The following is a 26,415-nucleotide window of genomic DNA, read 5'->3' as shown; positions in this document are numbered from 1 at the left end:
TGCGTATCCCTGGCATTTTTTCTTTCATTTTTATTATTAATATACACATCATCAATTTTCATCAAAATTCAATTGAGGTTGAAAATTCAAAATGTATTTATAAAGCACTTTAAAAACCACAGAGTGTATCAAAGTGCTGTACAATTACAAGAAAATAAAAATATCTTATAAAAAGAATTCAAACGAAATTAAAATACATAACAACAATACACAACACAAATGCTTCTGTTCAACACCTATTGATCATTATAAAGTAGCAAAGGCTTCACTAAACAGATACATCTTAAGACTGGTTTTAAACATGTTTACAGAGGTTGAGGACCTAATAGACAGTAGTATTCCATTCCACAACTTTGGGGCAGCGACCGAGAATGCGTGACCTCCTTTACCCTTCAAGGTGCAGCTTGTTATTAGATCTTAGTGATCTCTGGGAGCAGTGAAAATTAATAAGCTCAGAAATATATTCTGATGCCAGTCCATGTAGAGCTTTAAAAACACATAGCAACACCTTATATTGTGTTCAAAATTGAATAGGTAGCCAGTGCAGAGATGTCAGAATAGGATATATATGATCCCTCTTTCTTGTATTCGTCAGCAGTCTAGCTGCAGCATTCTGCACCCTTTGCAATTGTGTAAGCGAAGACTGACTTACACCCAGATATAAAGCATTACAATCGTCAAGACGTGATGAAATAAAGGCATGGATTACTTTATCCATGTCATTAAATGATAAGACAGATTTGAGTTTAGCGATATTTCTCAGTTGAAAGAAACTATTTTTCACTACTGAGTTTATCTGCCTGTTAAACTTTAGGCCTGTGTCAAAATAAAACCAAGATTTTTAACATTGGCATGCAAATTGGATGACAGAGGACCTAGACTTTCTGCGATATTATTAACACAGTTACTAGGGCCAAAAATTATAATCTCTGTCTTTTTGTTGTTTAACTGGAGAAAGTTATTGTCCATCCAGCATTTTACATCTTTTAGACACTCAGAAAGAGATCTAACAGATACATCATCACCAGATTTCAAAGGGAGGTAGCTACATCTGCGTATCGTCAGAATAAAAGTGATATGAAATACCGTATTTTCTAAAAACAATAAATAAAAACAGCACCCAGCGGAAACATGTACACTATAATGAAATAATACTGGCCCTAAAATGGAACCTTGAGGGACCCCACAGTTGATAATAGCTGAGGATGACACGAAGTTTCCGATTTTGACAGAAAATGATCTATTGTGCAAATAAGAGGTAAACCAGTTTAGGGCAGTTCCTTGGATGCCAACATGCTGCCTTAGATGTTCAATGAGAATAGTGTGATCAGTCATATCAAATGCTGTGCTAAGATCCAGCAGAACTAAAGCAACACAGCTACCAGAGTCCACTATTAATAATAGGTCACTGGCTACTCTAAGAGCTGATTATGTGCTGTGACCAGATCTAAAACCGGATTGAAATGTATCAAAAACATAATTTTTCATTAGAAATGATGTAAGTTGAGTAAAAACGATGTTTTCCAGTATCTTAGATATAAAATGTAGCTTAGAAATAGGGCGAAATTTTTTTTAGATCTAACGGTTCTAAGCTCGGTTTTTTTAAGAAGAGACTGACAGTATGACATTAGTGCACAGTAGTATGAAAAATGACATGATCAAAGTCTTCAAATAAAGGACGAAAAGGTTAGGGGCTTCACAATATAAATAATTTCTCAATAAAATTTAGCGAAAAGTAAAATGAAATAAAAATAATTATTATAATTATAATACAGCAGCGCTGCTTGCGTGATGGCGTCACCGAGCAGACAACGCCCCCATCCGGGTATATGACACGCAATCCTTGTCCAGCATGGCGGCGTCAGGTGAGGATTTTGGAGGTTTGTTCATGGGCCGGTTAGCAAATTGTGGGTGTGTGATGTGTCATTTATGAACGGAAAATTTCTTTCAGTTGCAGATAACGTGTGATCGGGGAGATCGCACCCGTGATGGAGGCAATTTAGCGACGAGGAGTGATTGCAAAAGCTTGATCTTGAGTTATAAAGGGACGCTGCGTAGAAACTGGCACCAGCAGCTGCGGTTGTATACTCGGGGCATGATGTATTAGCTCATTTACTTTCTATTTACAGACACCGTGGGAGAATAGTTTAAATGTCATTTTAAGCAGATTTTATTCAATGTAGATGTAATCTTTTATCAGAAAGTAAATGAGGCATATGTGCCTAGCCCGCGGCTGTATGTTTACATTGCGTTGTATTTATTTTGTTTTCCTTGTTGTGAATACAGTATTGGTTATTGTTTACAAGTGAAGCCCTCGAGGCGCAAATGAAATGAAATGATTTCCCTGCGTTTATCTTAGACCTTAAGATAACCACAATATTAAAACCACCTGCCTAATATTGTGTAGGTCCCCCTCCTGCCGCCAAAACAGCACCAAAACGCATATCAGAATAGCATTCTGAGATTATATTCTTCTCACCACAATTGTACAGAGTGGTTATCTGAGTTACCATAAACTTTGTCAGTTTGAACCAGTCTGGCCATTCTCTGTTGACCTCTCTCATCAACAAGGCATTTCCATCTACAGAACTGCTGCTCACTGGATGTTTTTTGTTTTTGGCACCATTCTGAGTAAATTCTAGAGACTGTTGTGAGAGAAAATCCCAGGAGATCAGCAGTTACAGAAATACTCAAACCAGCCCATCTGGCACCAACAATCATCCATGCGATTGTCTAATCAGCCAATCATGTGGCAGCAGTGCATAAAATCATGCAGATACGGGTCAGGAGCTTCAGTTAATGTTCACATCAACCATCAGAATGAGGGTGGCGTCGGCACAGCCATTGACCTGGAAAATAAAAAAATGGCACTCCATGTCAAAAAGGTTGCCAACCTCTGCTCTAGAATTTACTCCGAATGGTGCCAAAAACATCCAGTGGGTGGCAGTTCTGTGGATGGAAATGCCTTGTTGATGAGAGAGGTCAACAGAAAATGGCCAGATTGGTTCGAACTGATAAAGTCTACGGTAACTCAGATAACCGCTCTGTACAATTGTGCTGAGAAGAATAGCATTTCAGAATGCTATTCTGAGATGCAGGTTGGCGCTGTTTTGGCGTCACGGGAGACCTACACAATATTAGGCAGGTGGTTTTAATGTTGTGGCTGATTGGTGTGTATTTGATACCAGAGCGCCTTGTTTACTTAGGATTTTTACTCACAGTGTTGACTGCTGCCCTCTGCACTGTCCAGGGATAAGCATTCAGTAGAGCCCAAATGCAGGTTTCAGTTTTTTAGGGTTAGTGCACATAAAATGAAAAGTCTGTCTTCATTTTACTCACCTTCATATTGTTCCAAACCAAAATATCTAAAAAAATATAGATTTTCAGATTAGAGGTCGATACGATAACTAAGGTGGTGGAAAAGGCAGATAACCGATTAACTGGCCGATCGATACAATCGATTTGTAGAATGTAAAAAAAAGTCTTTCTTTACTTTGACAGGCACAGACATAGAGGCTACAAGAGAACAAATTGTATAAAATCCCAGATGCCGTTTATTGTGACACTAAAATCCCAATAATAACCAGAAAAAAAAGAAAATTTGGTACAAAATGCAGGACTTTTAACTATAAACAAGCCAGAAATACACACACTTATTTTGCGACTCTAATTTTGAAATAAAATATTTACCAAACAAAGCTTTTTATAGCCTATATATTCATTCATGGAATTTGGATGTATATGTTTCACCAGGTTTTTTTTATTTTTTTATTCAGAAGACATGAAGTTGGAGTCACAATGAAAAAAAAAAACTATCAGCTTTGATTTTTGCAGATAACCAACAGTTCCAAAAAGCTACTCTCTGCAATGATATATCAGTTTTACCGATTAATCGGTCTACCTTTAGGCTAGTTCAGATGATATTTAGAATCAAAATGTGCAATTTACTGTTGTAGATTTAATCTGTGTTTTCTGTAGTTTGCAGTAACCAATAATTACACTAGCGTGATAATGGCATAGGCATATGGGCCAGTGTTGACAAAAGTAAGCAACAAAAAGAGGCTAAACTGTCCGAGCTGCCTCCTACTTTCACAGAACACTGCCTGTCCAAAGCCAGCTGGCCTGAATTATTGCAGAAATGTTGAGGTGAGGGATAATGTTGTCAGAGTTTTTGCTCTTTGTTTTGGTTGTGCAGCGGGCTGTCATTGCCCTACAGTAAACACATATTCAGTTGCACTGGAATGTCCTGACAGTGCAGTTTGTCACAAAAGAGCTCAGAAGCATGTAGTAGATAACAACAATGCTTCTCTCCACGTGTGAACTGCAGCAGTCACCCAACATACAAGACTATCTTTTGTGTAAATAAGTTATTCTTTGGTGTGGACACTGTGTAAGACTGGGGAGTTTTGGGCTATTTTATCATTTGCCTTATGAAAATCATAAGTCTTGTCATTAAAGTTCGGTTTACACTTCTGCGTCCAACCTACACCATAGGCTCTGTGTAGTTACCAACGCAGTGGTTTTGTTGGTGTGTCTGCGTCGTTCTGAGTACACAGCCAAAATGCTATTAAAATAATAACCATATTCAAAAAGGCATTGTAAATTATGGATTCAAAAGTATTTATTGAATTATTGTAGCATAAAAGTAAAAGTGAGTTTATCAAAGTATGTAGTATTTAGGTACATATTATTTATTATACATGTTTCCTGCCATACAGAGAAAATGAACTGGGCATAGACTTTATGCTTGTTATTGAGTCGCATGGATATTAATAGATAAATATTTTGGCGTACTTTGACGCTTCATACTGGGGAAAAAAAATAAAATGAATAAATATCTACTCGCTTAAACAACACAAAATGGGTGGCGTTTTAAAGCTTAGAAGCTGACATTTACAATGCATATAGGAAATATAACCAACTCTTAACAGGTGCTTTTTAATTTCTTTTTAAGGTAAGTTCTATTTTCATAATTTATTAAATATTATGTACTGTACACCATACTGTTAAACATACGGTCATAACATCATACAAATAAAAAAGGGCTCGAGAACAACAAATATTGTTTCACTCGCATACCAAATATATACTGATTAGAAGACCAGAGAGAGAGAGAGGGGGAAAAAAAGCATCACAAGGGCAATTTTGCCCCAACATTTTAAAATGTAGGTGCATTTTTGCCCAGAGCCCCCCTTAATTTCTGACCCTGACTAGAACCCATCTCCTCAACTGGCTGCACTTTTTGAGCTATTATTCATATCATTTAATTTCTCAAATGTCTTTACAGGTAAAAAGAATAAGAAAAAGGGTAAGACCCTTACCCTTACTGACTTTTTAGCAGAGGACAGCGGGGGAAATGCGCCACCGACTTACGCACCTGCAAAGCCCACCAGCTGGGCTGATGAGACCGATGACCTGGAGGGAGATGGTGAGATTCAGTCACTAGATTAAACATTGTGTACCACATTTGATGTATTGGTGCTTTGCTTTCAAAATATGCTCTTATTCTTTTATCTTGATAAACTGTTTGCAGAAGTTGAATTAATTTGGATGAATTTGGCTTCACTCCCTGACTTTTACAGTTACTACATCCTGGCACACAGAGGATGACATGTATCGTGCGCCGCCCATCGATCGGTCCATTCTGCCAACGGCTCCACGAGCCGCCCGTGAGCCCAACATCGACCGCTCCCGTCTTCCCCGCAACCCCCCCTACACTGCCTTCCTGGGCAACCTTCCTTATGATGTCACTGAAGACTCCATTAAAAACTTCTTTCGTGGACTGAGTGTGAGTTTCCTCTCTCCTGCTGTGGTTTGAAAGATTGCAGAAGGCATTGTTTCAGTTGCTGTACTTTGCCAATATGGGTGCTGCCAAACAGCATCTGCTAGAGTTTCAGGCTTGTGATATTTTGCATTCACCACAACACCTGGTTGCAGATTGTGCTTTAAGACAATTTGCAAAGTCAAAATGTTTTCAGAGCAAAATAATGACTAGTTTCCTCAATGAGATTCTGGAATGGTTTTGAGGAAGTGATCAAGCTTGGTAAAGAGAGTCATTATGCTCTGTCAAATCAGATGGTTCTGCAGGAGTTATAAATGGAGGTGGACCAATATATTGGCTTTACCTATAAATCAGTGGAGAGAGTTGCTTTTTGGAACTATTAAATACTGGCAAAAATCTATGCTGATATTTGCTTATGTAGATATCGGTTTGCACGACTAATAGTTGACTAGTGGAGCCCCTTAGTTGTCCCCCAAACCACAGCACACCCAACGTACAGCACCTGTCTACTTGAATGAGGAAAGACCGAAGTCTCAAACGTTTTGTCAAGATTCTGATCAAAGAACATATTTAAAATCAGCAGGAAAATCTGACAACACTGGTATAATAAATTGTGCTTCTTTAACTCATATCATGCTAAAAAACAGACTAGTTCAGCTTATGCACATCCACATTCTCAAGATGACTGACAGGAGATATCTGTATCTTAAAGGTGTTTGGCTCTTTTACCTGTAAGGCAGGACTTATTTTTCTACATCGGTTGGCCGTTCCAAATTCTCCCATGCATTAATACCAGTGGTCCATCTCTGCTAAACTATCTGTGATAAAGAGCAGAGGTTGGCATCCTTTTTAACATGGAGTGCCATTTTTTTATTTTCCTGGTCGATGGCTGTGCCAACGCATGATGAACCGAATGTGAAGCGCTGCCGGCTCATGATGCACAAGTCTGTTGGGTGTACTTCAGTCTCGTCAAATTTTAACGTTTAGCCTCCCGTTCTGCTCATGAAAATGTGCTGCGTGATCATGAGTAAGGATTACGTCAAGATGTAGATTGGAATGCAGGTGCGGAATTTATATAAATAAAATAGTCTACTCCTCTCTTGCTGTTGCTGGTGTGCCAATGATTACCCCTCTGCATGCCAATGCTGGCACATGTGCCATAGGTTGCTGACCCCTGATGTAGACCATTGTAATGAGCCAAGTCTCTTGTCGTTTTAAAAAAAGTCCTGTGTTTTTTAGGCTTGTTTATAGTTAAATGTGCTTGCGTTACACCTTGTCCTAAACAGACACGACGTGATAAGATTCCAGTGACGCGCAGTCTGTCTGTCCACAACAGGGGCGACGTGACACCATGATATCCATACACTAAAATTAGGATAATTGACAATAAAATGTAGAAAACAGAGCACTTGCAGACGAAACAGTCCATTTATTAAACACAACTCATTTTTTCACTGAAGCTTCCTTTGTGCATACACTTTCTGCGGCAAACCCCGAGGGGATAAATACATAATCACACACACAAGGTGCAAAATTATTTTATGAATCACATCCTTATTCAGTCTGTTACGATTGTTTGTTCATGCGGTACTCCTGTTGTTATTTCGCCGATCTTCACGTGACAGGGGAGTGGAGAGAATAAAAGAATGAGCCGGTATGCCTCTGCTCTGCCATTCTGAACCAGTGTGTGTGTGACAGAGCACCGGCTGAAGAGAGTGAGAACTTAAGCACAACATTCGGTAGGTGCGTGACACCCTCGGCCAAAATCAAGTTGTTCTGAACCGGCTATTGAGATGCTGAACTTTATATACTATAATATAAAATTTTAGAGCCATTTGTTGACTGCGTTGGCCAGTGCAACGTTGCAGATATAGAAACCTTTCCAAGAATAGAAAGGCCTGTCGCTCGTCGTGTATCGCAGCTGGTTTAGACAAAAACTCTGTTTAACATGGAAAAGATTCCTTTTATCACATGTCATGGTGTCGCAAAATGTCAGAATAGTAGAGAGAATTATTTATTTCAGCTTTTATTTATTTCATCACATTCCCAGTGGGTCAGAAGTTTACATACACTTTGTAAGTATTTGGCAGCATTGCCTTTAAATTGTTTAACTTGGGTCAACATTTTTGGGTAGCCTTTCACAAGCTTCACAAGAAGTTGCTGGAATTTTGGCCCATTCCTCCAGACAGAACTGGTGTAACTGAGTCAGGTTTGAAGGCCTCCTTGCTTGCACACACTTTTTCAGTTCTGCCCACAAATTTTCTATCGGATTGAGGTCAGGGCTTTGTGATGGCCACTCCAATATCTTGACTTTGTTGTCCTTAAGCCACTTTGCCACAGCTTTGGAGGTATGCTTGGGGTCATTGTCCATTTGGAATACCCATTTGCTGATGTCTTGCAATTTTGCTTGAATATGTCCACATAATTTTCCTTCCTCATGATGCCATGTATTTTGTGAAGTGCACCAGTCCCTCCTGCAGCAAAGCACCCCCACAACATGATGCTGGCACCCCCATGCTTCACGAATGGGATGGTGTTCTTCGGCTTGCAAGCCTCACCCTTTTTCCTCCAAGCATAACGATGGTCATTATGGTCAAACAGTTAAATTTGTTTCATTAGACCAGAGGACATTTCTCCAAAAAGTAAGATCTTTGTCCTCGTGCACTTGCAAACTGTAGTCTGGCTGTTTTATGGCAGTTTGAGCAGTGGCTTCTTCCTTGCTGAGCAGCCTTTCAGGTTATGTAGATATAGGACTCGTTTACTGTGGATATAGATACACATCTACCTGTTTCCTCCAGCATCTTCACAAGATACTTTGCTGTTGTTCTGGGATTGATTTGCACTTTTGGCACCAAACTACATTAATCACTAGGAGACAGAATGCGTCTCCTTCCTGAGCGGTATGATGGCTGCGTGGTCCCATGGTGTTTATACTTGCATACTATTGTTTGTACAGATGAACGTGGTGCCTTTGGGCATTTGGAAATTGCTCCCAAGGATAACCCACATTTTTTTCTGAGGTCTTGGCTGATTTATTTAGATTTTCCCATGATGTCAAGCAAAGAGGCACTGAGTTTGAAGGTAGGCCTTAAAATACTTCAACAGGTACACCTCCAATTGATGCCAATTAGCCTATCAGAAACTAATTGCCTAAAGGCTTGACATTATTTTCTGGAGTTTTCCAAGCTGCTTAAAGGCATGGTTAACATAGTGTATGTAAACTTCTGACCCACTGGAATTATGATAGTCAATAAAGTGAAACAATCTGTCTATAAACTGTTGTTGGAAAAAATACTCGTCATGCTCAAAGTAGATGTCCTAAATGACTTGCCAAAACTATAGTTTGCTAATATGAAATCTGTGGACTGGTTAAAAAATTTGATTTAATGACGTAAGTGTATGTAAACTTCTGACTTCATCTGTATCTCAAACAACGTACATATTCACACAACTTTGGGTGATGGTAAAGCATTCAACTCACATTTGTAAGGTGCTGTATCCACTGAAGTTTCGCTAGCTGCTACATTCTTCAGTATTTACAACTGTTTTGTTAGACCATGAGCACAGCCAGTTAACTCTGCCCCTTCCGCTATCTATGGCAAGCAGCATTCGTTGAGAGCATGAAGTGTCCAACATTCCACACTCCATTGTGATGGTTGAAAAAGTGCATCATCTGGGTTCTTGAAGTACACTACTTTTTGCTGCATTTTCAGTGTAAACGTACTACTCGCACTACAAAATGACGTAGAAGAGTGCAGAAGTGTGCAGTTTGGGACGCACCTTAAGTCTTCAGAAGAAAACTTTTTTTCTTCAACTTGTATCTGGACTTTAAAGGATTCAGATCTCTTTTTTTGTTCAATTTAGTTGTAAGTTTTTAGTTCACATTTCATTCACACAGTTATCACCGATCCTCCACCAAATTTCACAGTGGGTGCGAGACGCTGTGGCTTGAAGACCTCTCCAGGTCTCTGTCTAACTATTTAGACGACCAGGTGGAGGATCGGTGATGATCTGTGGTGCTTCAGCAAAGCTGGAATCAGACAGATTCGTCTTTGTGAAGGACACGTGAATCAAGCCACGGACAAGGTTATCCTGGAAAAAACTTGCTTCCTTCTACCTATGACAATGTTCTCCTGCTATGACAATGTTTGGATTTTCCAGCAGGACAATGCTCCATGCCACACAGCCAGGTCAATCAAGGTGTGGATGGAGGACCACCGGATCAAGACCCTGTCATGGCCAGCCAATCTCCAGACCTGAACCCCGCTGAAAACCTCTGGAATGTGATCAAGAGGTAGATGGTGGCCACAAGCCATCAAACAAAGCCGAGCTGCTTGAATTTTTGCGCCAGGAGTGGCATAAAGTCACCCAACAGCAATGTGAAAGACTGGTGGAGAGCATGCCAAGACGCATGAAAGCTGTGATTGACAGGGTTATTCCACCAAATATTGATTTCTGAACTCTTCCTAAGTTAAAACATTAGTATTGTGTTGTTTAAAAATGAATATGAACTTGTTTTCTTTGCATTATTCAAGGTCTGGAAAAACTGCATCTTTTTTGTTATTTTGACCAGTTTTTTCTGCAAATAAATGCTGTAAACGACAATATTTTTATTTGGAATTTGGGAGAAATGTTGTCAGTACTTTATAGAATAAAACATAAATGTTCATTTTACTCAAACACGTACCTATAAATAGTAAATTCAGAGAAACTGATAATTTTGCAGTGGTCTAAAATTCAGAGCTATATATATTTACGTAATAAACATAGCCTTTTGTGATTCACAGAGCTATCGCATGTCTTCAAGTGGCCTTGAATATAATGCACGAGTCACATGAACTACTTTAATAGTGTTTTTATGGTTATTTTATGTATTTTTGGGGCTTGACAGTAACTAACATGACACACTCAGTATCGGAGCCGATACAGATCCAGGTATTGGATCAGTGCATCCCTACTAATTTATTTTAAAGGGATGGTTCACCCAAAAATGAAATTTATTTCATTAACTCATGCCATCCCAGATGTGTGACTTTCTTTCTTCAGCAGAACACAAAGATTTTTAGAAGAATATCTCAGCTCTGTATGTCCATACAATGCAAGTGAATGGTGATCTGACCTGTGTAGCTCTAAAAATCGCATTAAGTAAACACAGAAGTAGTCCATAAGACTCCAGTGGTTAAATCCATATCTTCAGAAGTGATATATTAGGTGTGAGTGAGAAATGGATCAAATTTTAAGTTTTGTTTTATTTATTTTTTATTTTAAATCTCCACTTTCACTTTTACATCTGAAAGTCACATGTGGCGCCTGTTTAGTTTCACTTTCACATCTGAAAGTTAAAGTAGAGATTTAGGGTAAAAAATGACTTAAATATTAATCTGTTTCTCACCCAGACCTATTGTATAATTTCTGAAGATTTTGTTTTAACCACTGGTGTCATATGGATTACATTTATGTTTTTACTTTGTGATTTTTGGAGCTGCAAAGATCTGATCACATTCACTTGCACTGTATGGATCAACAGAGCTGAGATATTCTTCTAAAAATCTTTGTGTTCTGCTGAAGAAAGACAGAGTTAATCATGAGAGTTTTTATTTTTAGGGTGAATTATACCTTTAATGTTGTGGTACGCTAATTTTGAAAATAATTTTCCATGTAGTCTCTCAATTGATATGAGGTCATAAAAACTGCATGCATAATTATGTGAAAATATACAAAATACTGTTTAAAATAGTTTTAAATAATGGAGTATAGCATGTCACACCATAAAACGTGTCAATTTCCCCAAAGTATTTCATGTCAACTAGCCACATAAAGTACATTTTTATTGTTAGCAGTAGAGAATAATGCTGTGTTCAAATGACTCCAATTACGAGATGGCAACTCAGAGGTCCTACTCTGAGCAGTGTACTGGGAAATCGGAAGTTATTTGTTTCTCTGACAACTCTCATAATGCCAAAATGGCTTTGTTACTGATAACTGCAAAATATTGATCACTATATCAATTCATTAATCCACCTTGATATGTTGTTGCAAAATGTTTAAGAACAAAGAAACAGCTCCAGGTAACATTATCATAATAAGATGGCATATCAAACAGAAATATAGGTTCACTACCTTTAACTGTTGAGGACACTGCCATATTGGTTCTTTTCACATGACGTCACGACTGTTACAAGTCAGAATCTCATAATAACGCAAATTCTTAATATGAATGCATCATACTAGTATAGTATGGTTTCAATACCACAGCTGGAGGCAAAAAGCTACAAATCAAGTGCAAAGAAGAAGTGGCAAAAATAATGTCATAGGTTCAGCTAATTGGGTTGATTTAAAGGGTGTAAAGACAAGTTTTTGGATGTAGACACCTTCAATATAGAGATATTGGAACACTAGTTGATTGGATGCAACTGATCAAATCAAACAAAATAAACTGGTAGTTTATAAGGGCACTGATTTTGTAGGCCTAAAGGCTGTCTTGAATCTGATTCTGGCAGCTCTGGGACACCAATAAAGAGTGCAAAAACAGTAAGAATTTTCCAGGAGATTGAACACACGTCAGGTATCTGCAAATAACATGCTAGAAGGCAGGAATGTTTAGCAAAAAGACTAGCAAGTATTGAGCTGTCTGAGAGTATATCTCTTCTGCCCATACAGATCAGTGCAGTTCGCCTCCCAAGGGAGCCTAGTAACCCAGAGCGACTGAAAGGCTTCGGTTATGCTGAATTCGATGATATAGACTCTCTGTTGCGAGCACTCGGTCTCAATGAAGAGGTGAGAACAAGGATCAGCCATCTTGTTAAAGAAACATATGTTCAGTCAAGCATGTCCATACTTTTGACTGGTTGTATACATGCGGTTCTGAATTACAGCACTCATTGTTGATGTTTGGGTATGTTCCTGTTTGGCCACATGGGAGTGTATGTTATCTGTTACAATCGTACCACTTTGAGACGCAGGCTCACAGTTGTGTAATGCACAGCAATATTCTTATATTAACCCTTCCCCTTACTCTCTTTTTAGAACCTTGGAAATCGTAGGATCCGTGTAGATATTGCTGACCAGTCCAATGAAAAAGGTTTGCATGGACAGTGCACAGATCTGTTCCTAAGCAGTATTATGCAATTGTGAACCTGTATAATTTAAAAGGCAGAGAGAAGAAATACAATTCTCATTTTTAAATTCTATATGCTGATTTAGCTATTCTTGTCTTCTCACAATCAGAGAGGGATGAGCGGTCCATGTCAGGAAGGGACCGTAATCGTAATGAACGAGACATGGGCCCAGACAAGACAGATTCTGACTGGCGGGCAAGGCCTAAAGGTGATTCAGATGATGGACCAAAACGAGACGACGCCTTTGGAGAGCGTAAGTAATTATTTAAGCTAGCAACTCATTTCAGTTTTATTATTAGAATATAGTACTTTTTTGTATACTGTATATGTGATGTGATTGTTTACTTATTTTAGGTAGATTTTTGTAATTATATTATGTTACATGGATGTGTATCCCTTTTGTGATCAGTTGAATGATTGATTAATGATTGAAGCTCATTGACTGCTTAAATACGATAATGGTATGTTTTCTCTCATGCCCCGACGAAGGCATCCAGTCTGCCGATACGTGTTGGCTTTTTAAAAGTGCACTCAACCATTTTTCTGTTTGTCATCTTGGATTTACACTGACACCCAGTGGCCTGGATGTAGCATAATTCAAACGCAGTAGTTTTCAATTACAAATGCCACTGTAGAAATTCACTTTTCACAGTCAGAAATTCATAATTTAATCCATGAGTGAAAATGTCCAATAACAGGGTGGTTACTGCGATTAAGCGAGTAGTATTCGGCCGGTCATGTGATCATAACATGGCAGCCCCCATGAGGAGACTCTCTCCACATAGGATAAAACAGCTGTTATAAGGTTACTGATATGATTGGAGTCTTCATCTCATGTGTATACAATTATAAACGTATCTTTCAAAATTATGATTAATTTCTTTAGGAGTAAAATATTTTTGAATGAGGAAAAAATTAGTGAGTGCACCTTTAATGTTTGTTTCCCAATAAAATAATTTTGTAAGCTCTTGGAGATTGAGTGCCTTGCTTGTTTTCTACTTAAATGTATTATTATAATATATATATATATATATATATATATATATATATATATATATATATATATATATATATATATGTGTGTGTGTGTGTGTGTATATGTACACATTGTTATGATTCAGACCGTTACCGTGATGGCCAGCGGTGGGATGGCGATCGTTACGATGGAGGAAGAGAGCGATACCGTGAGCGGTATGACGACAGAGACCGCAGAGACTATGACAGAGGTACAATGCCCTTTTTGTAATTTTTTACTGATAAACAGCTCCTCAGCTTGCAGAAATACTGTATATTTGTTTTAATGATAAGCTTCTATATAGACGTTTTTCACACTCCAGGTTTTGGAATGTGGAATTAAACGTTTGCAGGGTAAACATCGACAGCGGTGAATGGTAGCAAATATTATTTTAAATTACCCACTTGCTCCAAGACCAAAAGAGAAAATCCGCTATTAAATATGAATGTCTTTCCAGAAGAAAAAAATAGATAGCGGTGGATTAAGACCGTAAAATGGGAGAAGATGCCAAATTTACTGTCTCTCAGCAGCTGTAATAGAAACCCCCTCGCGGCTGTGGTAATTCATTTTTTAAAACTGATTCCAGGGTAATATAACACAAAGCATAATGTTATAAATTTACACTCAATATAAAAAAAAAATTATCATATATAAAAGTTTGCTAGATTTATGCTGATAAATAAGGCGGAAACGCGTCATCACAGTCTGTGGAAAAAGGTCTATAGGCCAAAAGTTGGCCAGTTTAAGATTATCGCATCTGCTTGACCAATTAACAGAAGCGTTATTGCTTATGTCAATTTCAAATGTATCCCACAGCCTTGTGAATGGATAGTAAGCAATGTTTGATTTGAAATATATCTGAATGGATTCTGAGTAAACCTAAATATTGTATAAAATAAGGGTTTAAATAAGCAGGGTTCGTACAAGGTGCTTGAAGTGCTTGGATTTGACTTTTTCAAATTTAAGTCCTGGAAAACCCTTGAAAATAGCTATTTTTACCAAGGGGTGCTTAGTTGTTGAATTATAGAAAATCATAAAATCCGTTGCTTAAATCATTTAATAAATGAAATGTATTTATTTATTTTCGGAAAAACACGATGACAGACCACTAGACCACTGCTGAAGCAGGCAGCACATAGACGCCGCTGTCACGTGGCACCTGTTACTTTTGGCAGCGCTGTTCAGAATGGGCCAATCACAATCAATTGTTACTGGAGGATTTAAAAAAATATGTTTTATAGATACTGCTGTGGGTGATTTAACAAGTATGAATCCTTGCAACTATCAGTTTTAATAAAAAATTACTCCCCAGAGTGAAAAAATTATATGAGATGTAAAACGTTCTGAGATTTGAATGCAGATCAATGGAGGATTCAGTTTTGTGAGCCGTCAAGCGCCCCCTTGTGTGTCTATCAAAATATGTCTTTTCTGACAACATTTGGGTCAGTATCAAAATATGTTCACAAACATGTCCCTTGACTTTTTTAGTCATAAAGCTTTCAAAAAACGAAAAAATTAAAGTTGTCATTCTATAACCTAACCGTTAATGATATGAAATGGCTTGACTCTGTTTTGCTAATGTTTTAGAAAATATATTTGAAATTATTAATTGCCTGAAATAACATCTTGATCCCTTCATCTGTAACAAATCAGTTATTTGTGTATTTATTTTATACTTATTTTTAATACATGCATTAGTGCAAGTGTGCAAAAAAGCAAAACAAAATTATTAGTAGTAATTTAAATAATTTAAAAAGAATGCTTGTCCCTTGATTTCATTGCATTGGTGTTTTTCTTTTTTTAAATGCTTTAAAAAAATGTTAAATACAAAAAGTTGTGGAAAAATAATTTAAGGTCAAAGTTCAGAGGCTGCTTAAATATGCATATAGTGATTTTTCCCAGCAAGTTAAAGTTATTAAGTCACATTTTAACACAATTATTTGGTGTTGTACCCCATTGAACCCTCAAAATGTGGTGTTGTAACCCATTTAACCCTCATTAGTGTTAACTTGCTTCATTCATAAAACAAAATGAAATAATAAAAGAATGAACAACAGACAAGTTGTCCTTTATGAATAATAATTCATGTCAACATGTTACAGAATGTATACTCTCCGCGTTTATATGCAAAAACTGAACGGAAAATTTCAATATTTTGTAAGTTGGAAAGTCAAAACTTTTTGAGAATGACCCATTTTCAATTTGGGTCAGTTCCTCACATAAATCTGTTGTGTGATTTTAGAAAACATGAAACATAGCACATGAGTCATATGGACTACTGTATACGGACCCAGTTATTCACTTTTGTTGGAAAGCAAAGTGCGTTTTAAGGGAGCATACTTCAATTGCACATCAATTTCATCATGAATGAACCAAGAATTGTTACTGTGAGAATATGTAGTTAAAGATGCTCATTGAGATATTTTGTACTTGTAATAAGTGGTGTTTTATAAAATAAATTAACTGAATGAATAAAATATTTTTATATAAAATGAACAAATAAAGAATTTGTTTTAATGACATGTCGAGCATAGTCCTTAAAAACAATAAAAAATGTGCTTACCTTGAAAAGTCCTTGAATTTAACTTTGAAGCATCTGTACAAACCCTGTATAAAGGTAATTTAATTTAGCCGTTATGTGTATGGCATTTCATTTCCTCTCATTCATTTGTATATTATGCATGTTGGTTTTGTATCAGCTGGCCTGCTCTCTAGCTATCCGTCAAAACCCCACATCGGTTTGACCACTAGTTTGTTTACATTCTGTCATTATTTCAGGCTACGATTCTCGCAGTGGGGGACGTAGGGCATTTGGAAGTGGTTTCCGGCGCGATTACGATGAACGGCGGGACGACTTTCGTGGTAGCGGAGATCGCTATGCTGACCGTGAAGACAGATTTGAGAGACGGGAAGAGAAGCGCGAGGACAGAGGTGGGCTGATGCATTTGACTTTGTCTGGGTCACTAACAGAAGCTACTTATTAGGTAATTTAAACAGACTCTACTGCATCCATCTTCAGGTCCCCCACAGAGACCCAAGCTGAACCTGAAGCCCCGCAGCGTTCCCAAAGAAGAAGAGCAGAGCAGCGCTCCATCAGCCCCATCAGGACGAGCCACATCCATCTTTGGAGGAGCCAAACCAGTGGACACGGCCGCTAAAGAGAGAGAGGTGGAGGAGAGACTGAAGAAAGAGCAGGAGAGACTGCAGAGGCAACTGGAGGAGGACAAGAACAGAGGACCTGAACGCAAGCCCAGAGAGAGGTACACCATGCTAAGAAAAGCAACAAATGTTTATAAACTGTCATGTCATGTTTGCCTATAGCTAAAGGTGAACTATCCAAAACTAGAGTTGTCATGTTGCCAGCATTTCAGTAGTTAATCCCAATGCAAGTGAAACTTGATGCTTCTCGATAGCAGTTTCAATTTGTAACTCCTTTATTTTATTTGCATATTTATAATGACTTAAACACAAACATTGGCATATAGGCCTCAACTCTTGAGTACTTCCATTTTTGGCTCTTGGTGCTTCTTCTTTTTGACTTGCCATAACTTCTTTTTATTGCCATTTAATGTAAAAAAAAAATTTATATATATGTTTTTAAAATATTGTTATATTTTTAACCAAATTAATTACATATATCAATATTTGTTGAGAAAGGCCCCATATAAAGATAATTTAATGTAATAATGTATAAGTCAAAAAATAAATATAATAATTTAGATGTGTTCTTGCATTCTGTATGCACCATTTTTAATTGTCAGGTAAAGTGAATATGCGTCGGACGGATGCTTTAGAACACATTACACCAATCTTCTCCTCACTTCATTTGTTGCCGGTCAGATTTAGAGTTGATTTTAAAATCCTACAACTTGTCTACAAATCACCGAATAATTCAGCACCAACTTAACTTTCCGAACTCCTCCATACTCATAACCTCTCTAGATCTCTTAGATCATGTATTCAAAGACTGCTCATTGTCCCTAGGTCTAGACTGAAACATAGCGGTGATCGCTCCTTTGCAGTATCTGGTCCCAAGCTTTGAAACAGTCTGCCTGTGCATATAAGGACTGGTCTGACACTACCTGTTTTTAAATCGCTGCTAAAAACTAATTTCTTCTCCTTGGCTTTTAATCATGCATAGTGCTCTGTTTTATTATCCTACTATTGTTTTATTTTGGTTTGGTTTGATTATTTTTGTCTTTCAAAGTCATTATTGTACAGCACATTGGTCAACTGTTGTTGTATAAATTGTGCTTTTTAAATAAACTTGACATTGACATTGGTAAGTGGGTGCTACTTAAGATAGTTGGCTAAATTAAGGGTATTCAAACTTTTCCATGCCAAGGACCCCCCAAAATGATGATCTGCTTGTGAGGGACCACCATCCTAAAATATAAAGGCAAATATATGTTTTCATGTAAAAAAAAAAATTATATTGTGGAATAATTTTTTTAATTAGTGCCTTGACTCTTTGTCATAGTGCATGTTGCCTCTAACTCCAATATAAAGTCTATGAAATATAGCATAAGTCAAATTACTTCCAGCCGACTGATAAACAAATGATGGAAACTTTTCGGTATTTGTCATATGCAAAAATAGTGTTTTCACTCTCATTTTCTAATGAACACCATGCTCACTCAGGCATCCCAGCTGGCGTAGTGAGGACCAAGCAACCGAGCGCTCACGAACAGGAAGTGAGTCATCACAAACTGGAAGCACATCAAACAGGGGTAAGTGATCACCTACCAGTCCTATTGCACATGAGAAGGCAACCAAACATTACCTGGCTCAGTCTTTTGGGCACTATTGTTAAATAATAAAACAATGCTTGTATCTATGTGATTTATCAATATCTACAAAAGCAGTTCTCCAGGTTTCAATTTTACATTCATCTTTGTCAGGGCCAAGACATCGGGAAAGTGAACGTTCTGTGGAAAACGAGGTTTTCAGCCGTGATGAGGAGCCACCTTCCTATGGAACCCAGACTTCCTCCAAGCAGGAGGGGCTGCCACTAAAGGTTGTTCCAGCTCCACCACCTAAGGAGAATGTTTGGGCAAAGAGGAGCACCATGAGTGCAGGATCCAGTGAGAGTGACACTAAACCCACTGTCTCTCTAGGCAGCAGTACTCCACCTAAAAGGTTTCGATCTCATTTGTAAATATTAGGCACATTTGCTGTAATCCTCATTCATTTTGTGGTAGTATTGTATTAGTATAATGCAAACAGAATTATAGAGCTCTGAGTGTTTATGACAGTAGTCTTTTTAATATGGTTTATTTTCAGTTCAACAAGCTCAGCTGAAGTTCCCCAGAGAAGTAAAGGTAAGACTTATAGATGTACAAATCCAATAAGGCATGAAAGTGATACTGGTGAAGGTGTTGATGATAAAGTCAGGGCCGTCACATAAATTCATGGGACCCGGGACAACATTTTATAATGAGTATGCTATAACAAAGAAAACCTTAATGGTGACCATGTTCCTGGATGGCCCCACCGTCAGCAACTCTGGATCAATTTGGTGATTTGCATATATCCTGAAAGCTTGAATAGGGCAAGAAAAAATTTCCTGTAAACAAAACTTTTATTAAAGCCATTCCAAATAAGAGATTCTTCCAGGATACAGCTGTATGGAGCTTCCTCATTTCGAGAGCAGTCCATAGTCTCCTCTGCTGAACACTGGGCTCTCTTTGCAGATGAAAACCAGGCATATGGGGTGCACCAGGATCGGGGCCCCTTTCGGGGTCGTGGCGGGGCCTCAGGCTCTGGAGCAGGCAGGGGGCGTGGAGACGCGGCCAGCCGAGACCGAAGGAAGGAGACAGACAGGTTAGCCACTCTATGGCAACCCTTCTGCTCAAAAGAGGAGTGTAGATTTTATTTCTGCTCATCTCTACAATGATGTATTGAGAGCTTTGCCATCTTAAGAATTTAACTCTCTAGCTTTTCTGAGACTTAGTGTTTTCGTTTCTTAATGGGTGATGGAAGGACAGATGGGAATTAATCTGTAATTTTGGTGTCTAGAGTACTGTGTCCAATCGCATCTTTCCAATTTAAAAAAACAAAACAAAAAAATAAATAAGAGGTCGGTCTTGGCCTTGCTCATTTTTGCAAAGAGCTATTCTTCATTAAAGGGGACATATAATTTTTCTTGATCTTTTGAAATAATTTGACGTACTGTTGTGTGACATTAGCCGCTTTTCCTCTATCAAACCAGGGCAATCAACTGGTCAGCTGGGGCCAATAGTCTCGGACCTTGAGCCACGAGACCAAAATCGATCTGCATTTCCATCATCGGGCCAAAAGCCCTGCAGAGTTGCCCGAAAACCCGCCCTTAATACGCCGCCCTGGTGCAAATGTCTCTCACCCCGCCCATTTCACAACCAAATATGCATGTTATCTATTTATCTAGAACATCAAGTTTATATTGTATGTAGTCAAGTCATTTTTGTTTGTATACCGCTTTTCACAACACACATGGTTTCAAAGTAGCTTTACAGAAAATCATGCTTTAACAGAAAATGAAACTGTAATATCTATAAAGTCTTAGGGTCATCATTGTATAGTTTGATTAAATATGACTGTAAATTGTGTATAAAAATAAATAATAATTTTATTTAGAACCCCAGTGAGCAAGCCGAAGGCAACACAGAACTCCAAAAGATGTTTGTTAATGGAGAAAAATAACTTTGGGAGAAACCAGGCTCACTATGGGGGCCAGTTCCCCTCTGGCTAAACAGCATGAATATAATGCCAGTATTAGTTTTTTGTGTACAGTGCAAGTCATGGTTTAAAATGAGTAAACTAAGTAAGTGTTAAAGGCCAATGTTTAAACAAAGATTTTGTATGAACTGTAAGATTAATGACTAATGACTTTGAAGTTCGTCCTGGATTAACTGCAGAAATTCACATAGATGCATTGTCCTTGTTAGTTGGCTGATGAAGGCTTTTGTTGGCAAATAATTGATCGTCTATGTATTCCATTTCAAGTGTCATCCAACAATAGACAAAGGTGATGTGGGCAGAGATCAGTGAGGTGCATCGCAATTCAACCGGCAGGTCATTTCGGTGGGGTCCATCCTAAATCCAAGGAAGGCGGTGGCATATGAAGTATCCCATGTCTAACGAGGTTGGGACAGGGAAACAAATAGAATAATATTAGCGTAGATGCCATTAAATATTTTGCAGAGATATAGATCGTGATAAATGTTTCTGGTTCCGGCAGACCTAACTAAAGCAGCCTAATTGTGAGTTGATGGATAAATTAGGTATATGACTGGCTGAATAGATGAGTCTTTAGTCTAGACTTTGAGTGAGTGTGTCTGCATCCCGAACAGTGTTAGGGAGACTATTCCATAGTTTAGGAGCCAAATAGGAAAAGGTATGTAAACATTAGTTAGCTAGCAAGATAAGTTACCATTGACAACTCACCGACTTGTCTTTAAATGTCATGCTGTCCCGAGTGGTCTCTCCACCAACAGCAGGATGATGTCCCAGCACACCATCCATGATCTCAAACCATGGACATTTCTTTCTTTGGGCACCGCTTTGTCCATTGTGTGTCTTAACGGATTTGTACTGTGTCCATAATTTCTTTTAGCCGAGATGGTGCATGACGTCACACCAACATGTCGGCACCCAGAGAGATGTACATAGTTAATGATAAACATTCACTTTTATTAAATGATATCGATCAATGAGTCAAAGTTCCTACATTACAAGATATTAAAACTTGTTTAATAAATGTTTGCTGAGACAGGTGTACAGAACACAGTAAATTAAACTCTCTTTTGACGATCATACACCTGTAGCACATACACCGATCAGCCACAATATTAAAACCACCTCTCTAATATTATGTAGGTTCCCCTCGTGCTGACAAAACAGCGGCAAAACGCATCTCAGAATAGCATACTGAGATAATATTCTTCTCACCACAATTGTACAGAGCGGTTATCTGAGTTACCGTAGACTTTGTCAGTTCGAACCAGTCTGGTCTTTCTCCTTTGACCTCTCTCATCAACAAGGCATTTCCATCCACAGAACTGCCGTTCACTGAATGTTTATTGTTTTTGGCACCATTCTAAGTAAATTCTAGAGACTGTTGTGTGTTAAAATCCCAGGAGATCAACAGTTACAGAAATATTCAAACCACCCAGTTTGGCACCAATAATCATCCATGCGATTATCTAATCAGCCAATCGTGTGGAAGCAGTGCGGTGCATAAAATCATTCAGATATGGCTCAGGAGCTTCAGTTAATCTTCACATCAATCATCAGAATGGGGAAAAGTTTGATCTTAGTGATTTGGACCGTGGCATGATTGTTGGTGCCAGATGGGCTGGTTTGAGTATTTCTGTAACTGCTGATCTCCTGGGATTTTCACTCACAACAGTCTCTAGAATTTACTCAGAATGGTGCCAAAAACAAAAAACATCCAGTGAGCGGCAGTTCTGTGGATGGAAATGCCTTGTTGATGAGAGAGGTCAACAGAGAATGGCCAGACTGGTTTGAACTGACAAAGTCTACAGTAACTCAGATAACCGCTCTGTACAATTGTGGTGAGAAGAATATAATCTCAGAATGCTATTCTGAGATGCGGGTTAGCACTGTTCAAGGTGGACCTACACAATGTTAAGCAGGTAGTTCTAATGTTAAGAATTAAGTGGATCTCATGTAAAAAATAAAAGGCAAAAATGGGTAACAACCCCACTATTGTTTGTACAGTTCATCACTGACTAAATCAGTCGCTGAATTTTTAAATGCAGACTTGGCAGACACGTTTAGTAGTTATAATTTTTTCACTGGCCTTATAACTTTTGAATACAATGTTAGGATTGTCCTCGTGAGAAAGCATTCTCAGATAATTTGCTTCTGCAAATATTGGCACATCTCTGGACAAGATGCATTTGGTCTCAGGAACTAGAGAAATAGTGCAAGATGGCTCCAGAGCACGGGTGTAGATCTCTTTTCAGTTGGACATTTTCAATTATTCAATGTAATATTGAATATCTTTTCCCTAAGTTGAGTGGGACATGTCTTTCCATCCCCCCTGGGATCTACGTCCCTGCTCCAGAGTCTTTTTAATGAGTACATGTATGTATGTGAGACTCTGTCTCCCTCTGTTGTGCATTGCTTGTAGAAAGGATGCAAGAAGAGAGCGAAATCTCAGACCAGCACCAGAGCCAAAGAAATTTGAGGAGCCTCCCAGCCCTGTGAGTGACAGAGCTTTCTCAACACTCTCTCTGGGTGTGATCCAATGATCCCTGGTCCCTAGTATTTTTTTTTTCATTGGCTAATTTTTAAATTGTCCATGTGTGGAGTGTGGACAATGTAATGTGATTGTCACAGACTATAATTCTATGCCTCTCTTGAAATAAGTGCAACTTTCAAAATGTTTAAATATTTTCTTGAGTCTAGGTGCATTATTCTGATCTAAATATTGAATTACAGCTCTAGTACTATTAGATACTACTACAAGATATCTTGAAAAAAACACTGTTATATGAGCTGGTGTTTGAAAAAATTACATTTGACACCCTTATGAGGCTATTCATGCATAGCTCTCAATGTTAGATTATTTTTGAGGGTATTTGGCTCATCAGGCACCTGTACCATGAAGCCAGTTTAGGTAGATAGCCAGGTAAGTTCTAGTTTAGTTTGTGTCAACCCTGTCTTTTAGGTATCACGAAAGTGGGTCAGCCTTTACCGGTGTTTATCGCCATGGTAACTTTCACTTGACAACCACGGCTAACCTGCTCTGTAGCAGGTTTTGTTCTGGGTAACAGGTCGCTAACAGGACTCAATGAAGTCACTCCTAAATGTCTCTAAAAATGCACTTTACAGAAAAAAACTTAAAGCAAAATAATACATATGTATCTTTTAAAGAAACATTACCATGTCCTGAAGTTATTATTTTTTTTAAATAGACCTCTTTTATAAGGTTTAATAGCTGTTGGCAATGTTGACATTGAGTGATAGGTAAGGAAAAACAAATTTTGTGAAAAAAAATTAGGTTGCACTCAGACCTAGGGAAATACCTCTGAACATATTCCAAAATAATTCCTCAGTCCATAAACTTTTGTTTTTGAGGTTCTGTAGCCTTTTTCCCAGTACACAAGAATCAGTGCCATCACTAACCACAGTCAACTTAGTTCCCAAATGTTTGAAGCTATCTTATGTCAGAGCAGTCAACCAATTGAAAATGAATGTCACCTGATTCGGATTACAATCTAAAAATTATTTTATTTTTTTATTTAAAACCACAGAGCTCATATGGCCTTCAAATCCCTGCCATGTTTTGCTTACATCTGACTATCCCTTTTTCTTCTAACAGAAATTCAGCTCAGCCAGTAAATACGCAGCCTTGCTGATGGATGGCGTGCAGGGAGAAGAGGAGGGGGGTGGAGACTAAGTTGTGGCCGGACTACGCTAATGATGGTCCAAAATGAATTACAAAATTTAACCTACAGCTTTTATTTCATGCTGCAAAGGACCCAGATCCACCCTGTGAGAGCAAATACCCATTTTAGAGCCACCCTCTTCTACAGGACTGAACCCCAAACCTAGTGGGGAAAATACAGGACTTGTTTTACAGTAAAAGAGACCGTGTGGAAGATTGGATGATTATAACTAATAAATGTGTGGGGTTAAACAAAATAAACAGGGGATCGCTTCTGCTCTGCATACATAAAAAGTTGAGTGCATTTCTCTTGAGCTTGATTGCACGTTGAGTGGCAAGGAAACATAGAATCACTGGGAAAAGTGCCACAAGATAAATGTTTCCCTGACCTTTTAGGGCTTCCTTAGTTTTCTGAATGAACGTTTACAGCAGCTGCTTTGCTGAAATCTCTGGTCAAAAAAGGGGGTAATAAATCTCACAAACTCGATTTTATGTCTTAAACTCATGTTGATCATCAGGTCTGATGATTTGTATTCAGGGAGAACTGTCACTGAATAATGGCCAACAAAGAGATCTGAACCTGTTAGTTTCAGTTTTGATATTTCTCTGCACTGCTTTGCTGCAGGAGTGTCCCATTTTTTCACTTATCTTTGAGGACTTTTTTTAAAGCCACTCCTTTGGACAGATGTGCAATAGGAATTTAAGTATTCCTCTGAATCTACACGTTTCAACAACAGAGTCTGCTGCTGCTTTGGGTTGAGCATATATCTAAAGGTAGTGACATGACGTGCTTATTGATTTGAACTGTGTACCATCTACAAAAACAATAAAAGACTACACTGAGTCAATTATGCTTTGTAGGAAGTTGTGAATTAAGTACATTTCTAGAAGGCTGTCATTTAATATATGATAAAGATTTAAGGGATGGTCAGTCTAATTGTGAATTTATTTACAGTATATTGCATTATAATGTCACACAAGCAAGAGTGCTTTTGTTCCATATATTGTTTTTATACAACAGTTTAACAAGTGAATCATGTGAAATAACATTTCAGACAGAAATTTGCCAGTTTGTGCATTTTATTTTATTTTTTATCAAAGATAATTCCAAAAGAAGTCAAAGCATAAAGCACCACTTCACACTCTTTGAACTAGTGGTGTTTTGTTTGTAAATGAAAGTGTTTTTGAAGGAATATTTTAAGTAAACAAATTAACCTTCACTTTCATTGTGTTGGAGGTGCATGACTCAAAAAAATTAGTTGAGTCAATGATAAATGACTTGCTCATAAAATGGTAACTCAAATGGAGATAAATGAATCAGTGAATGAAATCAAAATGACGATTAATTAAATTCCCCACCACAATTTGAAAAGCCGCAAACACATAGAAGTATAGTGATATTAATGGTGAAGCATCCCAGTGCTTTTGGACTGTATATATAAGTTTTAGGCACTTGTGAAAAACATTCCAAGTGACGATGTCTTAAAAGAATAATGACATAAATAGTTTTCATTAATTTAATTAACATCATACAAAGTCCAGTAAACAGAAAAAGATCTAAATCAATATTTGGTGTGAACACTTTTGCCTTCAAAACTGCACCAATTCTCCTATTTACACCTGGACACAGTTTTTCTTGGTTGTTGGCAGATAGGATGTTCCAAGCTTCTTGGAGAATTCGCCACAGTTCTTTTATTTATTTAGGTCTCAGTTACTTCTGTCTCTTCATGTAATCCCAGACTGACTCAATGTTCAGTGGGGGGCTCTGTGAGGGCCATGTCATCTCTTGTAGGGCTCCCTGTTCTTCTATTCTATTTGCAAAAGTAATGTTTGGGAGTATAAAATGAATATTTCCTATTGACACTAAAGTAGCAGATATAAATAACCATCTTAAGACAAATGTTTTTGTGAAACATCTTATGTGCCTAAGACTTTTGCACAGATATATATATATATATATATATATATATATATATATATATATATATATATATATATATTGTGCACACACCGCACCCTCACCCATTTATCCATGCCCAATGCCCCTTATTGCACCAAGTGTTGGTGGATAGAGGTTCGAGAACAGCCTGAATCCACCAAAGCT

General features: G+C 38.0%; 1 protein-coding gene across 14 annotated transcripts; it reads left to right on the top strand.

The window, feature by feature from the left end:
* Positions 1-1,827: 1,827 nt before the first annotated feature.
* Positions 1,828-25,164, top strand: LOC127419090 (eukaryotic translation initiation factor 4B-like). Of its 14 annotated transcripts, none has more exons than XR_007893603.1 (16): positions 1,836-1,880; positions 5,288-5,428; positions 5,583-5,788; positions 12,443-12,559; positions 12,809-12,863; positions 13,010-13,153; positions 14,022-14,126; positions 16,694-16,846; positions 16,935-17,175; positions 18,557-18,645; positions 18,817-19,054; positions 19,199-19,236; positions 19,609-19,738; positions 20,900-21,038; positions 23,052-23,124; positions 24,246-24,310. XR_007893603.1 is itself a non-coding variant. In XM_051660196.1 (16 exons), exons 4-16 carry the CDS (start codon positions 5,612-5,614, stop codon positions 24,321-24,323), a joined length of 1,638 nt encoding a protein of 545 aa, XP_051516156.1. In that variant the 5' UTR covers positions 1,851-1,865; positions 1,952-2,100; positions 5,288-5,428; positions 5,583-5,611; the 3' UTR covers positions 24,324-25,164. The 14 variants fall into 14 exon arrangements, 10 of the variants coding, with proteins under 10 accessions (XP_051516148.1, XP_051516153.1, XP_051516147.1 ...); XM_051660196.1 differs by lacking the exon at positions 20,900-21,038 and adding an exon at positions 1,952-2,100 and having other exon boundaries at positions 1,851-1,865; positions 24,246-25,164; XM_051660188.1 differs by lacking the exon at positions 20,900-21,038 and having other exon boundaries at positions 1,828-1,865; positions 24,246-25,164.
* Positions 25,165-26,415: the final 1,251 nt, after the last annotated feature.

The sequence above is a fragment of the Myxocyprinus asiaticus genome, chromosome 28, assembly GCF_019703515.2.
Source record: "Myxocyprinus asiaticus isolate MX2 ecotype Aquarium Trade chromosome 28, UBuf_Myxa_2, whole genome shotgun sequence".
Taxonomy (NCBI): Eukaryota; Metazoa; Chordata; class Actinopteri; order Cypriniformes; family Catostomidae; genus Myxocyprinus; species Myxocyprinus asiaticus.
The sequence above is the reverse complement of the archived record's forward strand: the minus strand, read 5'-3'. Positions and strand labels throughout refer to the sequence as shown.

What these genes read in the sequence shown, in the direction of transcription:
- LOC127419090 (XM_051660187.1), top strand. Translation starts at nt 1,853, where the DNA reads ATGGCGGCGTCAGGTGAGGATTTTGGAG. An exon ending in CCGCAGAGACTATGACAGAG is followed by an intron (nt 14,127 to 16,693) that starts GTACAATGCCCT and finishes TCATTATTTCAG; the next exon opens with GCTACGATTCTCGCAGTGGG. An exon ending in TTGAGGAGCCTCCCAGCCCT is followed by an intron (nt 23,125 to 24,245) that starts GTGAGTGACAGA and finishes TTCTTCTAACAG; the next exon opens with AAATTCAGCTCAGCCAGTAA.